Source organism: Tauraco erythrolophus, chromosome 8 (assembly GCF_009769465.1).
Source record: "Tauraco erythrolophus isolate bTauEry1 chromosome 8, bTauEry1.pri, whole genome shotgun sequence".
NCBI lineage: Eukaryota > Metazoa > Chordata > Aves > Musophagiformes > Musophagidae > Tauraco > Tauraco erythrolophus.
Window position 1 is genome coordinate 22,578,733 of NC_141472.1, and position 18,059 is coordinate 22,596,791.

Below are 18,059 nucleotides of genomic sequence, written 5' to 3' on the forward strand. Positions count from 1 at the left end.
CACGTAACTTTCTATGCATTAGAAAATAATCAGAAATCAAAGGAAGAAATAAACATCTGTATGTATAGATTATTTGGCATAGAAGTAGAACTGACTTTCTTTCAGCTTTCTTGTATACTAGCATTACCAAGGCCTAAAGATGTCAGCCATGGCAGAAGTAAAAAATTGAGATAATTACAATTGTGATCAGAAATTCCAAAACAAGGGTCTAATGGTAGGTGACATCCACAACTCGCCGTGTTAATTAAGGTCCTGAAACATGGGTCATAGTAATGTATTTCAAGAATGTTTTCTGTAAATAAATTAGATCTGAGTCTACTGAAATGTATTTTAAGAATTTAAGTTTTAACTGTAAGGAGACTGCATTGGAAAATTATTTTGTGACAAAAAAGCATCTACTACCTTTCAGAACTCTCAGTTACTTGGCTTCCTTCCCAACAACACTTACTAGAAGAAAGCAGTAAGAGTTCTACAAGGAACTAACAGGTTTGCTTTATTGTCCACATTAGAACACAGCTACTGAAAAATACCAAAAGCTCTTTTGCACAAACAATAAGCACTAAACACAAAAGTGGTAAAAACAGAGTCCCTAAACAGCGCATTAGGAAAATGGCTACTTCCATGCAACTTTGTTAAAAACCATCAACTTTAGGTTTGCGCAGGAGCTAGTCTCCAATATTTAAAAGGATGACCTTCACAGCTTACAAATGGAAAACCACACGCACGTTTCAGGACAGTTCAATACTTACATAAAGAACTGTGAACCATTTGTGTCTTTGCCTCGGTTGGCCATTGAAAGGAGAAATTCTTTGTTGTGCTTTACAGCAAAGCTTTCATCTAAAGAAAGTGTTTTCAGTTACTTTAAATATACCATATATGCTTAGATAAATACTATCATCTCATAAAACTCATTTTTATTAAATAAATCTGCTAGTCACGCCAGTAAAAAGTTGTATTAAAACCAGATTGAAAATAATAGCTTTTCTTTAATATGTTATTCCTTCCATTCTAAATAATGCAACTACTAAGGAGAAATATGAATTAATGGTTTATAGCCTGAGAAAAAACTAAAACATGGAGCATTCTTGTTCAAGAAATTTGTTTCCTACCAACATTAGCAGAAACCTCATCATTTTAAGTTGTTGCTCTTCCTATTTTGCACATACTGATCATTGCCTCTTTGGAGTAGAAGTTTTTTAGCTGTGCATTAACTGTTAACAATCTCCTCATTTTCAGATAGCTTTGTTGTTTTATTATTTTTTAACACACATGGATATCCCGTTTGATAGCAATCCCAAACAACTTCTGTTCATCTGCCAGACACACAGATGAATTTATCAAGCTTACCATTAAAAAAATAAGTTTAACTTGAACGAACAAATCCTACTTCTGATGAGGAAATCCCTGTAACAGTTCAAACTAAATCCCCATGAAACTGTGAAATGTAATCACTATTCTTAAATTAAGATATCTGTAAGAGATTATCCTACCTCCCTCCTTTCTCAAAATAGCATAAAGGCTGTTTGGGTATCCAAACTCTTCACACAGAGGAAGTTTGCTCAATATTGTTTAGATACAAATGGCAGGGGCAAGCTTTAACAAGGAAGAAGAGTACACTATCTGTAAATATGGTTTCACATCACACTGTCACTGGCAGTGAAAAGGACAGCCCCACTCACTCTCCAGTCACCTGTACAGTCTATCTGGCACAGCGTCAAGTGTCAGTGTAATCCTATGGTGAGTTGGTTAAGGGATCCACAAAAGCAAAAACTCCCACAAATTTGGTTTCATACTGTGGCTGACGTGAACAGTCAGCTTGCAACTGCCAGAAGGTAGGTAGAGGTTTTGCTCCTTCTTCCACCTTGCCCAACCATACATTTCCTCAAACCCAGCTACTTACTTGTCTTGGTTCTGATACTTGTCAAATTATAAAATTGGGTCCACTCACTAATATGGAAATAAATACCTTTTTTTTTTCTGCAATAGCCTTTGGGCATTTTAGCAAGCTGAATCAGCCAAAAGTTTGATCTGAATGAGAGTCAGTGCAAGGTAAGACCCCTTCCCTCTTTTGGCAGTTGCAAACTGTTGATTCAACTCAAGGTCTGTTAAAAAACTGCGGCCTGGCCCTACTAAATAGTGAATAATTCTTCTGATTGTTTGCTTCAAGCTCAGACAGGAAAAGTGGCAGGAAGGAGGGAGGAGCATAACTACTTCTGCTGGTGGCAGCTAGCCATTACATGGGTTTAGGTGTAGGACAAAAACTGCTCCAAGAAACACAGAGATACTCCACTACATTCTGGACAAACACAGGCTGAGAAACACACTGGAGTGCAGAAGAGGTGGTACCTCTGCAACACTGACCAATAAAGAACCAGGACTGTGAGAAAACCAACGGCCTCTTTATCATTAATTCCTCTTGGGTTCAGGAAAGCAGGGATTTATGCTTTCTTTTAAATAAACATTTCCATGGAAACCTGACTATATCACACCTTTCTCCTTTTCACTGGAAAGACAATCCCCAACTTTTAGCTAGCTGCTTAAGCCAGAAGTGTATGTTTAAAAACAGTTACAGAAATGTAAATCTAGTAAAATGGACAAATACAAAGGAGTTTGGTTTCAATTTTTCATTAAAAAGGCTCATATCTTAAAAGTAAAATAAAATAACCTAAACTGGACAGTCAAAGGCCTCTAAGACCACAAAAAACTAAACAAAAACAATGTTCAGGATTATAGAAAAGAGACTACAGAAGGCTCTGCAAAACAGAGCAGACTTATGAAATTCTTACCTTCAAAAAAGCCACCATAAATGGATTCTCCTCCCCTGCCATTTCCTTGAAAGATGAAAAGTTAGTTACAACTTAAAGTAGTGATTAAAAGAGTTACATTATATGGAAGGTGCTTCATAATACCAAATACCGATCCAACTGTGTCCAAGTCACTGAATTCTTCAAGCTACGCAAAGATTAAGATGCATCTTTGTAGTTCCAAAGCAAACTCGGAAAACAAGAAAGTATTGTCCCATGCATTCTGCTATAGTGTCTCTTTTTTCTTTATTTCCCAGCAGCAGATAAAATACTTTACCCTCACATTTAAAACTTGCAATAGAAACTACTTACTACTCAGAGTTTTGAGATAATGGAGCAAAAGTATAACTGTGTGCACGCATGTGTGTAAGTTTATTATGTAAGTTTTCATGTAAAGATTCTTATGCAGAAAAAAGGCAAAAAAGCAGCTGAACAACAGATTAATTAATGTAAGTAAATGATGCTACACAGAACTCCTGTAATATTGTATTACATAAGCATTAAAGTTTCCTTCACAGATTCACATCATACCTTCACTGAAGTCACCTCCTTGGATCATAAAATCTTTCACAACCCTGTGAAATAGACAACTTTTGTAATGCAATGGCTTTTGGGTGGATTTTCCCGTACCCTTTTCACCTAAAGGAGAAGAGGATGAACAAAACACAAAATCACTCTCTGTACCTGTAGAAAAAAAATAAGTAGCACAAAAGTGCTTAATCAAAATCATCTACTAAGCTCTGAAAAATGAGCTTGTGAGGCGGACACGCACCTGTAATACCAATAAGAAACTAGCACTTAAGAAAGCAGAGCAGAAACTACCTTCTGTTTCTACGGTTATACCGGAAGAACTCCTTACTGACATTAGCATACAATTCCAGTCTCTTCCATGCAGACTGACTGAAACTAAACAGCCAGTTCAGGTTTAAGATAACCGGCATTGCTCGGAAGCATGCAGGAAACACTCAGCAATTCAGTTACAATATGGCAAGGTTAAGGTACCACAAAAGCTCAGAAAAAAAACAAGAGCCAGGGGGATGGAGAAGGAATCTCATTCCCTCTCCAGCTCATGATTACAAGTGCCATTTTCCTCCCTTACAGCAGCTCTGGAGCTCAAGACCCATAAGCAGACCCTCTGCTTCAGCTACACCACTATCTACTTTCCCCGCTACCCTCAAAGAGGTAAGGTCTCTGCTGAGTCAGTAAGACGAATGGCTCCTGGTGGGTCCTGTGAATTGCAGAGCCAACCTCAAGGTAGCAGTAAGGTAATAGGTGGGAGTATGTTGGAGGGAAAACGGTCTCTTCCTCTCAGTGCTGGCAAACCATTAGCCTCTACCTTCCCGTAATCTTATTCTGAGCTATTAAACTGGCAGCTTTTGTCAAGGGCAGCTGCCTCTGAACTTACCCGTAACAAAGTGGTGCCTCCATATGGATCTAACTAGCTAGAAAAACACTTTTGATAGGAATTTCAATAAATGTGAAGTTGTACCTGTTCCACTAACTTGGCATATGCTTAATGGAGCTATAACGGGCCAATACAGAGCTGTTGACCTCTGTTTTAAAAAGACAGCATACACTTTTCAAAACTGCCCCAAAAAAAAGCAGTAAGGAAAGCAAACAAAACAAAGACTTGAATTAATTTGCTGATGATCAATATCCTAAACACTCTACCCATATATTTTCCTCACTACTCTTAAGTATGTTTAAGCAGCAAAGTAGTTCAGAATCTGAATTTGATTTTGAATGTCAGCAACTAAGAATGAACTTAGTAGCGCTTGTTCCTGACCTGCTGAAAGACTTCCAAGTCAAAAATTTAAAGCAGTAGCAGGGAATAACACCTTTATTCAATAAATCTGACTTCTGCGCAGTTGATAGCAAATGAAGCATGCCATGGTCACATGACAACATACTCACAGCCATTAGAATTGTTTTAAGGTTCAAATTTGTTAACAAATTTTGATAAACTGATTTTGTGCCAGGAAACCTAATGTCAGATCAGGTAATACCTACATCCCTGCAGACATCATGAATGGCGCATTAAGTGGTTTAGCTAACTTGACATGAATGTAATTATGCACCCACACCTGATTCTGATCATATTAGTACTGCTGAGTGATTCAATATTAACAGCTACAGAGCCTTGACCTAAAAAACAAGAGAGCTGGAAGGGAAGGAAGCAGAAAATGATAATGACAAAGCATGTATGCTATTTATGTATTCACAAAACTATTGTTAATAAATTGAAGTTTAGCACAACTGTCAGCATTTTCAACAAAAGCATGCAGTCCACAGGACAACAATTCCATTTGAAAATGCGTCCAGGAGAGATTCTTCCTAGCATTCTGTTCAAGAAATAATCTGAAGTTCAACAGAGTGGAAATGACCAGTCTCCATCAACAAAAAACAAATTAAAAAAAAGAAAAAAAACCACTTATGAATACCAGCAATATCTTTCAAATACCTCAAAGTATCATAAGACTGAAAAGTAAGTCTGCATGGTTGACGTTTCATTGGCTACCTTTCAAGACGGGATGCTGTTACATAATGTGAACAGTAATATCTATGCTAATAACAGAAAATCAGCTTACTGTGTCTGTATTTAAAGTTGATCAGTATATACTCCCTGCAACATACCAAGCCAAAGCTACAACTGCTTTGATTCTACATCAGATGTATACAAGAAACCAGCTAAATCTCTAGAGATACCAAGAACCAACGTTTTACATACTTATTTTTATATGTAAGAAAATGTCAGGAAAAATAACATAGACATCAAGCTACCTAACATGGTATTACATTAAAAATTGTAAATAAAATTTAAAATCTACAAACCTGTGCAAAGGCAGCGAAAATTCTCACATGTCTTTGGACATACATCTGAAAACAGTTCAAAGACCACTCTTCCAGCTAGGAAAAAAAAGTCATATTTATTATAAAGTTAAGTGGTATTTGTATTATTCTCATGTATCTTACACGAATATCACATTACTGAATGGATATTTTAATTTTCTTACCAGGTACATTGTTGATGGCTATGTCAAAAAAGCAACGAGGTCTCTGGACCTTTACTCCCATGGCTTCAAAAGTTTAAGTACTGTAAGTAATAAAAATAAAACTTAGGTTTTCCTTTTGTGTAGTGAAACTATGTGTAAGTCAATGTAGAAGACAACAAAATCCACAGAAAAGCAAACCTTCAGAAAAAAAACCCCACAAACCAGTAAACCTAAGTATTTTTAAAGGTTCAGAAAACACAAAGCATTTTAGGTCATTTTCATGTTTTATAGACCCAAATGAGAGATTTTATTCATGTTTGCTGCAACAGTATTAAATTTAAACTTAACTGCCATACTTCAGAAGAGAACTACCATACTACAGAAAGAAAAGATACTGTAAGGTATGGGGATAATAAAGTTTGAAGTCTTCTTGCTATCCAGATTGTACAGGTAATCACCTATGTTGTCTGCTCCTAGAATTCTATATCCTAGGTAAAAAAAGCATCAGAGAGGGGAAAAAAAAAGAAAAAAAAAAAATCAGCTTTGAGACCAAACAATTTGTTTGAGCACTCTCAAACAACTTTTTGCAATTGCCTTTCAACTGTTCAAAAAGACTAATTTGCAGTCTCCGTTAGGCTCAGTGTCAGTGGCTGAGGCAGCTGCCACCTCCACATGCCAAGCCACCCCTCTGGTCAGGGTTACCAGCTTCAGATCAGACCTGTTCTCCTCACCAATGCATCATCTGCTGTGGTCCACAACCCAGTTCGGTACATCTCAGTTACTACTAATTACCTGGGCCACAAACCACAGCTGCTCTAGAGAGAATGTACTGCTTCTCTAGGAGCACAGAAAGGTGAAGAGCCCAGGAACTCTTGGTGAACTTGGTAAACTTCAACTGCTTTAGGTCAGTAATAATCGTTCAAGGCAAGCAGGCATACTTTCAGAAAAGAAATATCGGAACTTCTGCCACAAATAAAGAAAATGGTCAAAGAGCGGAAAATAACTTACAATGGTTACAACTTGACAAATCACCAACACATAGCCATGTTAAGACTTAAGCATGCAATTTCTTAGGAATATACTTCCTGGATTCCTGTCACTGCAGTTATCAGGAGCTGTTCTAATTACAATCCAAACCATTCTACATGAAAAAAAAATACAAAGATGTTTCTCTTACACAATTACTGCTAGGTGAAATTATTTCGGCTTTTTATTGTTTACATTATTGCTTATCTCTTTTGAGTCATCATCCCTGGAGGTATTTGAAAGACGTGTAGACCTGGTGCTTAAGGACATAGTTTAGTGGTGGACTCAGCAGTGTTAGGTTTACAGTTTGATTCAGTCATCTCAAGGGTCTTTTCCAACCTAAATGATTCTATGATTCTTTATCAAGAATCTTAATGCAACTTTTCCCTTATCTTTGAGTGTATAAAGTCTCTTTATTTTTGAGTAACAATCGATGTCTTAATCCCATTTGCATCTCTGGCCTTCATGATATTCTTCTCCTCTTCTGAAGCACCATCCTCTCTGTATTACTTCAGAGAGGGGAAAAAAACAATGACGGCAAAAGGATCTGTAAGACTGGAGGACCTTTTCTAGAATTTGGAATATAATCCATAAATTTTCAGTTCTAATTACTTTTTATTGCCAGAAAACACTACTCAAATCTAGCTGACATACTACACACATCTATTCTAGAGCTTCACTCATAGCTGTGCCACAGAATAGCCTCAAAAAATTCAATTGTCCCCATCTGTCACTCTCAGCTTACGAACAAGAGGTTGTAAGAAATGAAAAGACAGCAGTGTAATCATGTTAGTCTATATTCTCTCTACTTGTGCTCAGTGTCACTCCTAACATTTTGCCAAGATTACACAGTGAAAAATCACAAGAACAATGCAGGACTGATTTAAATTAAACACCCCCCAGTAGTTTATCATTCATGTGATTTTTAGCATGAGAAGACTTTGCAAACATGCCAAATCTCACCAGATATCCTCTTAGCTGTGTAACCAATACAGTAACTTGCACAAGCCGAAGACTCATCAAAAGCTGCTGGCTTGCCTCAGTCTGCTTGCTCCTCTCCCTGAATTACCATTTCACTTTCATTAGTACAATAAATTTTGTGGCCAGGCAGAGAAATAAATAGAGACAACACCTGTAGCTGAGAAGTTTGATGCTGTCAGCTTAGCAGAAGGCTGACCAGCTCACCACGCTGCTGTACCAGCTCTGGGGCAGCGCAGGGAAGGTGGCAGCGTGGGCAGGGGAAGGGAGATGAGACAGGTGGGAGGGGACAGACTGCCTTCAGAACGGAGACCAGTCCAAAGGACAGCCATCAACTCACACTGTCAGCAGCAGAACAGACTACACAGCTGCACGGAGGGGCAGAGGGATTTTTTTTTTTTTTCTTTTTAACTAGGAAACCTCTCAGAATAAATGCTACAATAAATATCGTTTGGTGGTAGAACTGACAGTTTTAACTGAACTGAGACATCTTAAGGATCAGTGGTAGCACAACTGATTAATTGATTGTACCCAAACTTTAAACATTTAGCTGTAGGGCCTGAGTGATGAGGGATTTAACTCCTGCTTTACTGGCAATTTGCTTGAGAAATTTAGAGGTATGCCTTAACATTTATACAGTATTTTAGCCAAAAATAAATGCAAACTATCCTAATATGTGACACAACTTTTATTTCGAATATTGATAATAACTAAAGTGAAAGTGCAAAAGAAATGTCAATGTACTTACATCTGTCAATTTTTAACTTGGTTTTGTAAAGAACAGGTGGGAGAGAGAAGGAAGAAAAGAATTCTACCAAATCCCTATTCTCATCAACATTTGCCCAATTTGATGTGTCTTCTACCTCTACATTCTCAAGAACGTGGAAACAAATGAAGTTTAGTCCATATTCTAATGTTACCTCCAATAACATCCCCTAAATACTGGCTGCACTTGGTTCTAAATGACAGTAACGTCAACTGGTGAGTACGAACGCCCCTGACTGGACAAAACACCAAGCCAGTAAATATACCTAACTCTTCAGCTGATGTTGCCTAGTAAACCAGGCTAAAATATCAGTGACATTTATGCTATCTACCTACAAGCCAAGCGAGCATTTCCTCTCCAATATACTTAAGTATCCTTTGTGCAGTTATTACTTCAGATAGACCACCTCCTGAAGTGTTACAGGGAAAACTACTAAGTTACAAATACGTAAAAACTCTTAAAAAAACCCCTATATAAACAAAAAAAAATTTTAAAAAACTGTATAACTATTAATTTCTACTCATGTACTATTTAATACCAAACACGATCTTGTACATACTGATCACTTAAAACTTGTCTGTACCAAAAGCGACTACATGGGGTACGAATGTTAAATACAGAACCAACAAAGAAAAACAATTGAAAATACCAGACTAAAGTCAGAAAGCTACAAATAAAGCTCAATAGTACTTTATGTCCGGTAACAACAGGGCTTACACGACTTGTGTATTTATATCTTCAAATTATTTCAATTTTGCATTTTTAAATTGTGAACTGATGGAACTTTAATAGTGAAGGGAATATACATACACATATACACACACACACAAAAATGCTATGCAGAAGGCAATCTTAAGACAGGACAATGTAACAACCCAAGTACTAGCTTGGAACATTCAAGCCATTCATTATTCTCAACCGCCTCCTGTTTGAGGAGCCTCTTACCAAGTCTAAGTAGAAACCATGACAAAAACACCACCAACCAAAACAACAGCCAACCAAAACACCACTTCAGTATATCTAACAAAAGCGCCTCTTTGTTTTATTTTCTGAAAGAGAAATCACAGTTCAACTTAGAGCATATTTGTGTTCTTGACAAACACACCAAAAATTCTTCGTCTTGTCAGAACAAAACTGCATCCATAAACAAGGCATCACCAGCTGTGTCTGTCAGGGTTCACACTCCTTCACACCTCCATCAGCCTAATCATTTTGTTCAAATATCTGCAGGACAAAGCTGGCCACTTCATGGCCAGGATGCAGACAGCTGTTCTTCTTCAAAATTATCTGTGCCAATGGAAAAAGATAACCATTCCAAACTGTTCACAAGCATCTCTCTGCCAGAGAATTATCACTCATGTGTTGATATGCTTAAAAATATATTGTTGGGAATATTTTTCAACATCACCTGTGCTAGCAAGGATCTGGTAATAATACTGTTTATATTACTAGCTCCTTTTTATGAAATGGGCTAGAAAGCACTCACAGATGCACACCAACTGAAGTATCAATGTGTCACGCATCTCAAGAGCTGATGGCAAGCAGGCAATACAGAAGTATTTATTTCCTACTTTATGAGGGGGGAAAAAAAACCCTTTAGTTGTAACTGTGCTGAATAGGTCATAGAACTACCTATTTGTTTCAGTCCCTTCACAGGACAGAGCAGACTCGGAGCAAAGATGTATTCAGTAGGAAAAATATACTTCATGTCCTATTCCTTCACTTCTTTCTCTATTGTCATCAGCTCTCCCCTATTTTTAACTTACTATTTCGACCTTGCCTTTGTATTTGTTTCCTTGCATCAATTTACAGCTATCTTCCGCATCGGTCTTCATTCTACGTCCAAATGAAGTGAAACAATAAAGTGCATAAACTCACATTCCTAGCATTTTGTTTCAGGCCATCTACAAATGCAGGAAGACAAAACTACATTAATTTATATTGCAAAGGTAGCCACCTGGAATCTTCAGAAACATATTTTTAAGCAAAACTTTGAGTCCAGAAAATGCAAATGCACAAAGAGAATACTGAACATATATCACATTCAATGAGGCCGTGGTTCCAGTCATTGAAGCCTATATAACTGTGGGCTGATACCACAGCAGAGGGCTCACACATCTACCTGTTGAGCTTTCATATCGGTGGCCACCTAGCTGCATAAAACCTACCCTTCCTCCTCCCTCCAAGAAAAGATCTGGCAGCAACACATATCAGCTTAAAGTGACGGTGGAGCCTCAGACTAAAAATGTTATAGTTCGTTCCATTATGGATTAAACTGGAAACGAATTTATGACTGTGAAATGGGAGACACGAAATTTTGTTCCTAGTTCCACTCCTGTGAGAGAGCTTCCAGCTGCGTTAGGATGATACTGAAGGTGTGAACAACAAAAATCCAACCAGCCAACCCTCAATCTCCATCATTTCCTCAGCATTTTTCCCAAACACAACATCATCTCTGTGTTTCATCATCAAATAGCTCTGAATTAAAGCAATGACAACCAAGGAAATCAATTTTTTTTTTTTTTAATTTTACTAATCAGCAGCACAAGATTTTTATTGTCAGCAGGTTCAGGGAATATGGTACTACACTTGAACACACTTCAAGTCTAGGACACTGTCTTTGCAATCATGTGGACTAACACATCTATAAGAAAAGAGAGAACATTGCATTCTACAGAGGTCTATTAAATGTATGCAGGAAGACTTTTTTACTAATCATCAAAAATCACAAATTACAGGTTTTCAACCTGTCCCTTCTAACAGTATTTAGAAGGGAAAAAGCCAGCCACAAAAAAGACTTTCAACATTTTTGCAGGCAAAAAGTGGTCAACACCACTTTCCATCAGGTCTCCATTTCTAGAATAATGCTACAAGTCTTTTTTGGACTACTGAGATAGTATTTCCCCCCTCCTCCAAAAAACCAAAAGAAATCAAATTAAGAGATACCTGGCAATATCAACCATTGTCTTCCATGGACATGAGGTAAGAGCCTGCTATCCTCTTAGGGAGATTTAAGAAAATATCCTCCTCAGATAGGTTCTGAATAAATACGTAGTACATGCTTCTAACACTACTGCACTGCATATTCCATTTACATCACTTTCAGTATGTTTTTTTTTCAATTATTAAGACGAATTTAGTCTTCTTGTACTGAAGTATATCAGGATACACACTCAATTATAACATCTCAGCTAGGAGAACCTAACAGTCATCTGAGAAGCTGGTAACATTCTCTTAGACTACTTAAAAAGAAATACAGGTTCCTACTAGATCATGCCCTTTGCTTTATTTTCCTAGGAAAGAGATACCTACAATGAAAAAGATGTTAAAATATCTAACGACTCTCTTGTCAACAGCAAGTAAAAAGCTTTGCTGTCAAGAGCTAGTCATGATTTTCTATGATCTAATTTAAACAGAAAGTACCTTTTTTTTTTTTCCTGTAAAGATTGTGAAAAAATACAGGCGTTTTCTCCCAGGTCTGTGCACAAATAACTGCCTTTGTTGGTGTTCACTGCTCCCCTAGAAGCAGCAAAGAAACACATTCATTTCAATTCTACTATTCGTAACTGGAAAGTGGAATAGCATAGGTCTGAAACCATTAATTTATATTTTAAAACTTATAAAATGCTAAGTAAAGGCAAGTTCTAGCATTGTATGAAATGGAAAAAAAGCTTCTAAAGGGTCTAGTGCAATCTCCAAGCCATCTACCCATTAGGATCCCCAAATTAAATTTCGGAAGTGAAATCCCTTCCTACCTCTGCTACTGAAGATTAGAATAAGGCAAGACCATGCAACAGTAGGAGTTAGTTCTTAATGCTCCATTACAAGACAGCCAGATTTGCTCCCTGGCACTCTGATTCTGCTTCCAAATGGAAGATGGCTCACAAATGCACATGGCATGGAGGACTGAATTGGTAGGGGAGACAACATGCTGCAGCAGAGTAAAATCCTCTGTTGCAGTACATATTCTTCGCTCCAAATTCCCTCATAATCCATAGACTTTTTGAGATCCTAAGGGAAAAAAAAATAAATCTTCATTTGATAACAGCTTGATAACTGCTTAGCTAACTTAAAAACAAGTTTCTGTTTTGCAGAAGAGGACTGGGAAAATGGGAAGTCTTAAGAAATGTAGTCCCAAAGGGTGCTCTTAGAGGATAACTGATAATGGTGTTCTTTATATGTTCCCCTTCAGATCTACTTCACATACAAGAAACTGTATTTTTTATGAAATCTTTATAAATAATTTTTAAAACTGATAAATCAAGCTCTGTGAGTTTAGACAAACTAACGCTTCATAAATTGTGTAATTTCAATATTTGTATCATATTTTTACCATGGTAGCACCTAAAAGTTTGAATTATGTTGGACCCCAATGCATTAATGAATGGGAACAGTGAAACAAGATGGGCGAAAAAAAGATAAAACAAAAAGTTCCCAAACAATGTAAACTAAAAACATGTACGTCTGTCCAAAGAACAACCTCTTCGGCAGACAATATAGAACAAAAACACAGAAAACAAAATATTCTCTCAGAAAAACAGATACATCTTAGAAAACAGACTTTATGCAAAAGAAATGGTCTTATGTTCCTCTTAAAACAGGTCTCAGATGATTACTAAAATATAATTAGCTAGTCAAACATTAGGCAACTACTAGCAAAAGTGACTTCTTTATCATCATTATGGAAACTACTTTTCTTCTTGGGCCTGAATTGTAAGGCAATGTTTATCACTACAATAGACATTTTTGCCCCCAGTTTCAATAAACTATTTATTTTTCTCCTAAGCCTGCTCAGTGACTCCAAGTACAAACATATATACACAGCACTTAGAGTTTGGTCGTGGCTGCAAACAAAACGGGCCTGAAACTCATTACTCGAGTAGGGAAGACCTCTGAAGTGCCTTAGGAACCCTTAAAAGAGACAGGCAGTGGACCCTCATGCCAGCCATGGCAACTCCTGTAGGCTCCACTTCCCTAGGAGAGGCCTGCAGAGGGGAGAAGAACATGTGGCACGCAGACAGCCCGGTTGCTTACCTTCTAGGGGAGGAGTGAGGACTCATTCAAACTCCCGGGCAAGCACGGAGCAGCACCCGAGGCCGACCAGGGCGCTGGCAGCGGGCAGGCAGACCTGAGGCGTGCCCGGCCCGCGGCTCGTTAGGCTGCCGAGAGGCCATTCCGGCCCCGCGGACCCGACCACCCGGCGCGAGTCTCGCCAGGCCCCGTCCGCCGCTCCACCTGCCCCTCCCGCTCCCACCTGCCTTCGGGCCCGCCTGCAGCTTCTCGCAAGCCCCGTGTCCTCCCGGGGGCCGCCCTCCCCTGGGACGCCCCGTGCGCCCCCTCAGGGACGCGCCGGCCGCCCCGGCCGCGGCCCGCCAACCCCTCGCACGCAGGCCGCCGGGCCTTGCGAGGGGGCGTGGGTGCGCGGGGAGCCGGTGCGGCCGCCCCACGCTCGCCGCTCCGGAGCGGCGGCCCGGACGGACCGAGGCAGTCACCTCGGCGGGCCAGGGAGGGGCCCGAGACCACCGCCATCCGTGACCGAGCCTCGGGCCCCGCGACGCTACGACCTCCACCCCCACCACCACCCCCCGAGCCTCCGGCGCCCACGCCGCAGCCCGGGCCGCGGCCCTCGGCCGCATGGCGACCGCGCCGGACCCCGGCGGCGCCCGACTGCGGCGCCGGCACTCACCCCGCTCGCGGCCCGCGTCGCCCCGCGCTCCTCAGCGCCTCGCCGCCATGTTAGAGCTGGTGCGGCACAGACTGCGTCAGTGGAAGGAAAGGGCGGGAGGGGGCGACCCCGGGGGCGGTGCGGCGGGGAGTGGGGAGTGAGGGCGGGGGGCGCGGAGACGGGAGAAGCGGCACCCTGGCCCGGGAAGGCGGAGAAGGGTCGGCGGCCGCTGCGCAGCCTGCGCGGTGGCGGGAGCCGCTCGGAAGGAGCCGAAGCGGTTGGGGGAGGGGGGCGCCCGCCTCCTCGGGCTCGTCAGAAGCGCTCCGCCCCCTCCCGCCGCCCCGCCGAGGGAGGCTGCGCGCCGCGCGGAAGGCGGCGGGGTCGGCGGAGCGGCGGGAGGCCTCTGCCCGGCGTGTGCCGGTACACGAGTGCTTCCCGAACACACGTGGCCGGGGCTAGCGCCGGTCGTCCCTGCTGGCGGGACGCGAAGAGCCCGGAAAACGGCCAAAGGATGGATAAATTAAACGTCCGAAACAGTACTGGAAGGGCTTAGGCTACTCCAGAAGTAGCTGGCACGCATCGTTAGGGGTCGTAAAGCGCTAAAATGGGAATGCAGACCACCTGTACGCAAAAAGTGCCTGATAATCCTATCCCCTATGTCTGTATTGCCATTCAAAGTTAATTTATTTTAAAAGCAGGGACCTGAAAGTTTATGGCAATGCATGAAGCTGTGAGCACCTTCAAAGTTAACTAAGACTTGCACGGAAATATTGTACCTCCTCTGAGGGTTTGAATTCAGACCAGTGGGTATCAGGGTAGTAACCATACATAACAGGAGGGAACGGAAGTCCTGTGACAGTGTTGAGAAGTCTGTTGAAAGCAAGAAAACAATTTTCTCCTAAATGTCTTAAAATTACAATTGAGAGATTACCCCCTGTGAGTTCTGAAATCCTGAAGAAGCTGGTGACTGGGCTTCTGTTCAGTAAATCAATGCTGGCTCAGCACAGCATGCTTTGATAAGTACTATTTTCTTCCCCTATGCGTCCAACTTAAAATTTAATGTAATTTTATCTAGCATTTTTAATTTGTTTTGGGCATTATTAATTGATTTCATCCAAATGTACTTGACAACTCCACTCTCAGCATCTTGTAAATGAAGAATCCATATGATTTGCAGAAGTCCCCTTCAAATGACGGAGGAATAGTTTTCCTCTAAAGTGGGAGATCAGATGCCTTGAAGTTCTTATGTGAGTTTTCACAAGGCCTGAGATTCTCGAAAGATGCAAATGCCCCCCTTTGAGATCACCTGACAGGGTTTGGGGCTCACCCTGTCACCTGCATGCCTGCGTAAACTCTAAAAAGGCGATCTGGATTTGCTAGCAGAAGGGTTCAGGAGCTGTTCCAGTTCAGATTTTACAGTTAGAAAATTGTTAGAAATCCAGTTAAACATTTTACTTACTGTTTTTCTAAAACACTAGAGACCTATAATAAATAATAAAATAGGGGCTATTTTACCAGTGTGAGTTCCATATTCCTAAGCATCCAATATATGAGCTACACATATGATCAACAACAGACAAAAAGTAAAGCAACCGAACTTTCGATAGACAGCTGCAAAACCACCTGTCAAAATTGGTCATGGTAATAGTCCTGGTTGTGATTTTAGGTAGAATTTTAGAAGACTCTGTTGTCATTCTATCTAAACGTCTTCCTTATATCAATGGTGGTGAGGAAAAGGCGCAGAAAGATGACCTGGAGCTAAATTATACAACACATGTTAGATTTTGTTTCCAGAACTCATAGAGTTGATTTTTTTTTTTCAAAGCATTAAAAAAATATAATGTAAAATAAAGTAAAATTAATTCCAGGAGAGCGAAGCCAAATTCTTGAACTTCAACCTTCCTGAACTTCAGTCCTTTTGTGATTTTTTCTAGACAGGGAAGACTTTTTTTTTTCCTCCCCTCAGAATGTATTAAAAAACCCGTTGGTTTTATTAATCTGACCTCAATACTCACAATAACCCTTGGAGCTTTTAATTCTTTATTTCCTTTGGAAGGTGTAACTGGCTGGACTTTCCCCTTTCTCCATACATTTCCTGACATTTCAGCTCGTGGGAAACGCTCTGTTGTGGGCCAAACGCACTGAGCAGAGGCACATGGAATACTGCGGCGAAACCACGCGCTTGTTTGGAGTGAGCAGTATCCGCCTGCGGCTGGAATGCAGGAAGGGTCTGTGAAAAAGCGAGCTAAGGACGTCCCAGATCGCCTTCCGCAGGCGCGGGGAGGCCTCAAACCTTGCACAAGCGACACCGATCTGTTTCCGTATGTAGCCTGGCTGGGCGCTGGACTGGGCCGTTTCCATCACCCTCGCTGCAGCCGGAGCTGGCAGACGCCTCGCACCCCGCGCCCCGCCGGCGCACACGCGGGGCGGCGGCTCTGGCCCGCCGGCAGCTGGTCCGTGCCCGCCAGCCGCCCCGCACGGCAGCCCGCCCCGCCGCCGCCGCCGCCGCCCTTCCTTCCGCAGGCGCGCAGGGAGCCCCGCGGCGGCAGCCGCCGCCTCTCCGCCAGGCGTGCGGTGAGGGCAGCGCCGCGCTCCGGCTACGCCCCGGCGGCGGCTGCCGGTACGGGCGGGCGGGCTGGTGCCGCGGCGGAGCCAGGCGGTTCCGGGGGGCCGGGCTTGGAGCTTCCTCCCGCGGCGCGCGGCAGTGCCCTTTTCCGCCCAGAGCGTGCGCGTGTAACGCAGCTGCCGTGAGGCTGAACGTGGCGGGCAGCGAGCCTGAGGCTGCGGTTCGCTCCCCGCGTGCGGCCGGCGGGCAGCAGCGCCCCGGCCGCCCCCCCGCCCCCCACCCCCCCCCCCCCGAGGCCTGCGTGGAGGCTCAGCCCCTTCCCCTGCTCCTGCCGAAGCGCTTCTGGGTCAGAATCTCCCACGGGGCAGGAGGAGGCGGCCCGCGGGTGGGAGCGGGCGGGCTTTCCGCGGGCGGCGCGGCGGCAGCGCGGGGCGGAGGCGGGAGCGCAGGTAGGCCGTGGGGGCACCGGCGCGGCCCACGGAAGCGGCGGCGGCTCCGGCAGGGGGGCGAAAACCCCCGTAGCGCACAAGCGGCTCTCGCAACGCTCGGTTACTCGAACATGCAGAGCGTTTTGTGCTGGGGTCAGGGGGCGTCCACGCCTTCTCCTTTGCGGAAGGCTTTCTGGCGCACTGTAGTTTGTAACACGGCCTTGAAAATGCTTACTGTGTTTCAGCTGATAGGAAATGATTTTAAAGAATTTCGTGTCCTTTTAGTGTATATTTTGCGTGGTAAGTAGAACACTTTAGAAGCAGTTCTTCAAGCAGATACGAGTTTCCTATTTTTAATCTATGTATTTGCAAGTTTCAAAACATCCCACGTTTTCTATTGGTTTCCTTTTAATAATATATTAGAATTAATTACAGTTTAAAATTGCATACAAGTTTGTGGTAAATCACTAGCGTTTGCTAAATACCTTCCAGAAAGAGAAATATTTGGAAACTTCCTGCAGTCTGTTTTTAGATAGAGATCCTGGTTCGCAGGCGTTAGGATAGGGGATGCAAGGTCCACTGCAGAACGAGAAGGGGAAAAGATGCCTTACCTGGGCTGGCGAGGAAATTACTTGAGCCTGAAGTTTTTGTATTCTCTTCAGCTAACTGCCTCGTCCTGTCTGCTGGCAGCTTAGCGTGCCAGTACTGTGAGGAGTGAATGTGAATTGATACTGTAACTGTTTTTCCATCAGATGGACACATGAAAATAAGAGGAACAGTAAGCAAGACAAAAATACACTAATAAAAAGCAGTAATACAGTACAGGAAATCTT

The 18,059-nt window shown here is 42.3% G+C and overlaps 1 protein-coding gene across 1 annotated transcript in view; it reads right to left on the reverse strand.

Annotated features, from left to right (window-relative positions):
- PPIG (peptidylprolyl isomerase G) overlaps positions 1-14,350 on the reverse strand; it is a 29,834-nt gene extending 15,484 nt beyond the window's left edge. The window contains 6 exon segments of the mRNA XM_086615551.1: positions 750-837; positions 2,787-2,831; positions 3,336-3,443; positions 5,637-5,711; positions 5,819-5,898; positions 14,254-14,350. Of these exon segments, the coding sequence (XP_086471677.1) occupies positions 750-837; positions 2,787-2,831; positions 3,336-3,443; positions 5,637-5,711; positions 5,819-5,879 (377 nt within the window). The 5' untranslated portion in view covers positions 5,880-5,898; positions 14,254-14,350.
- Between the last annotated feature and the right edge of the window lie 3,709 nt (positions 14,351-18,059).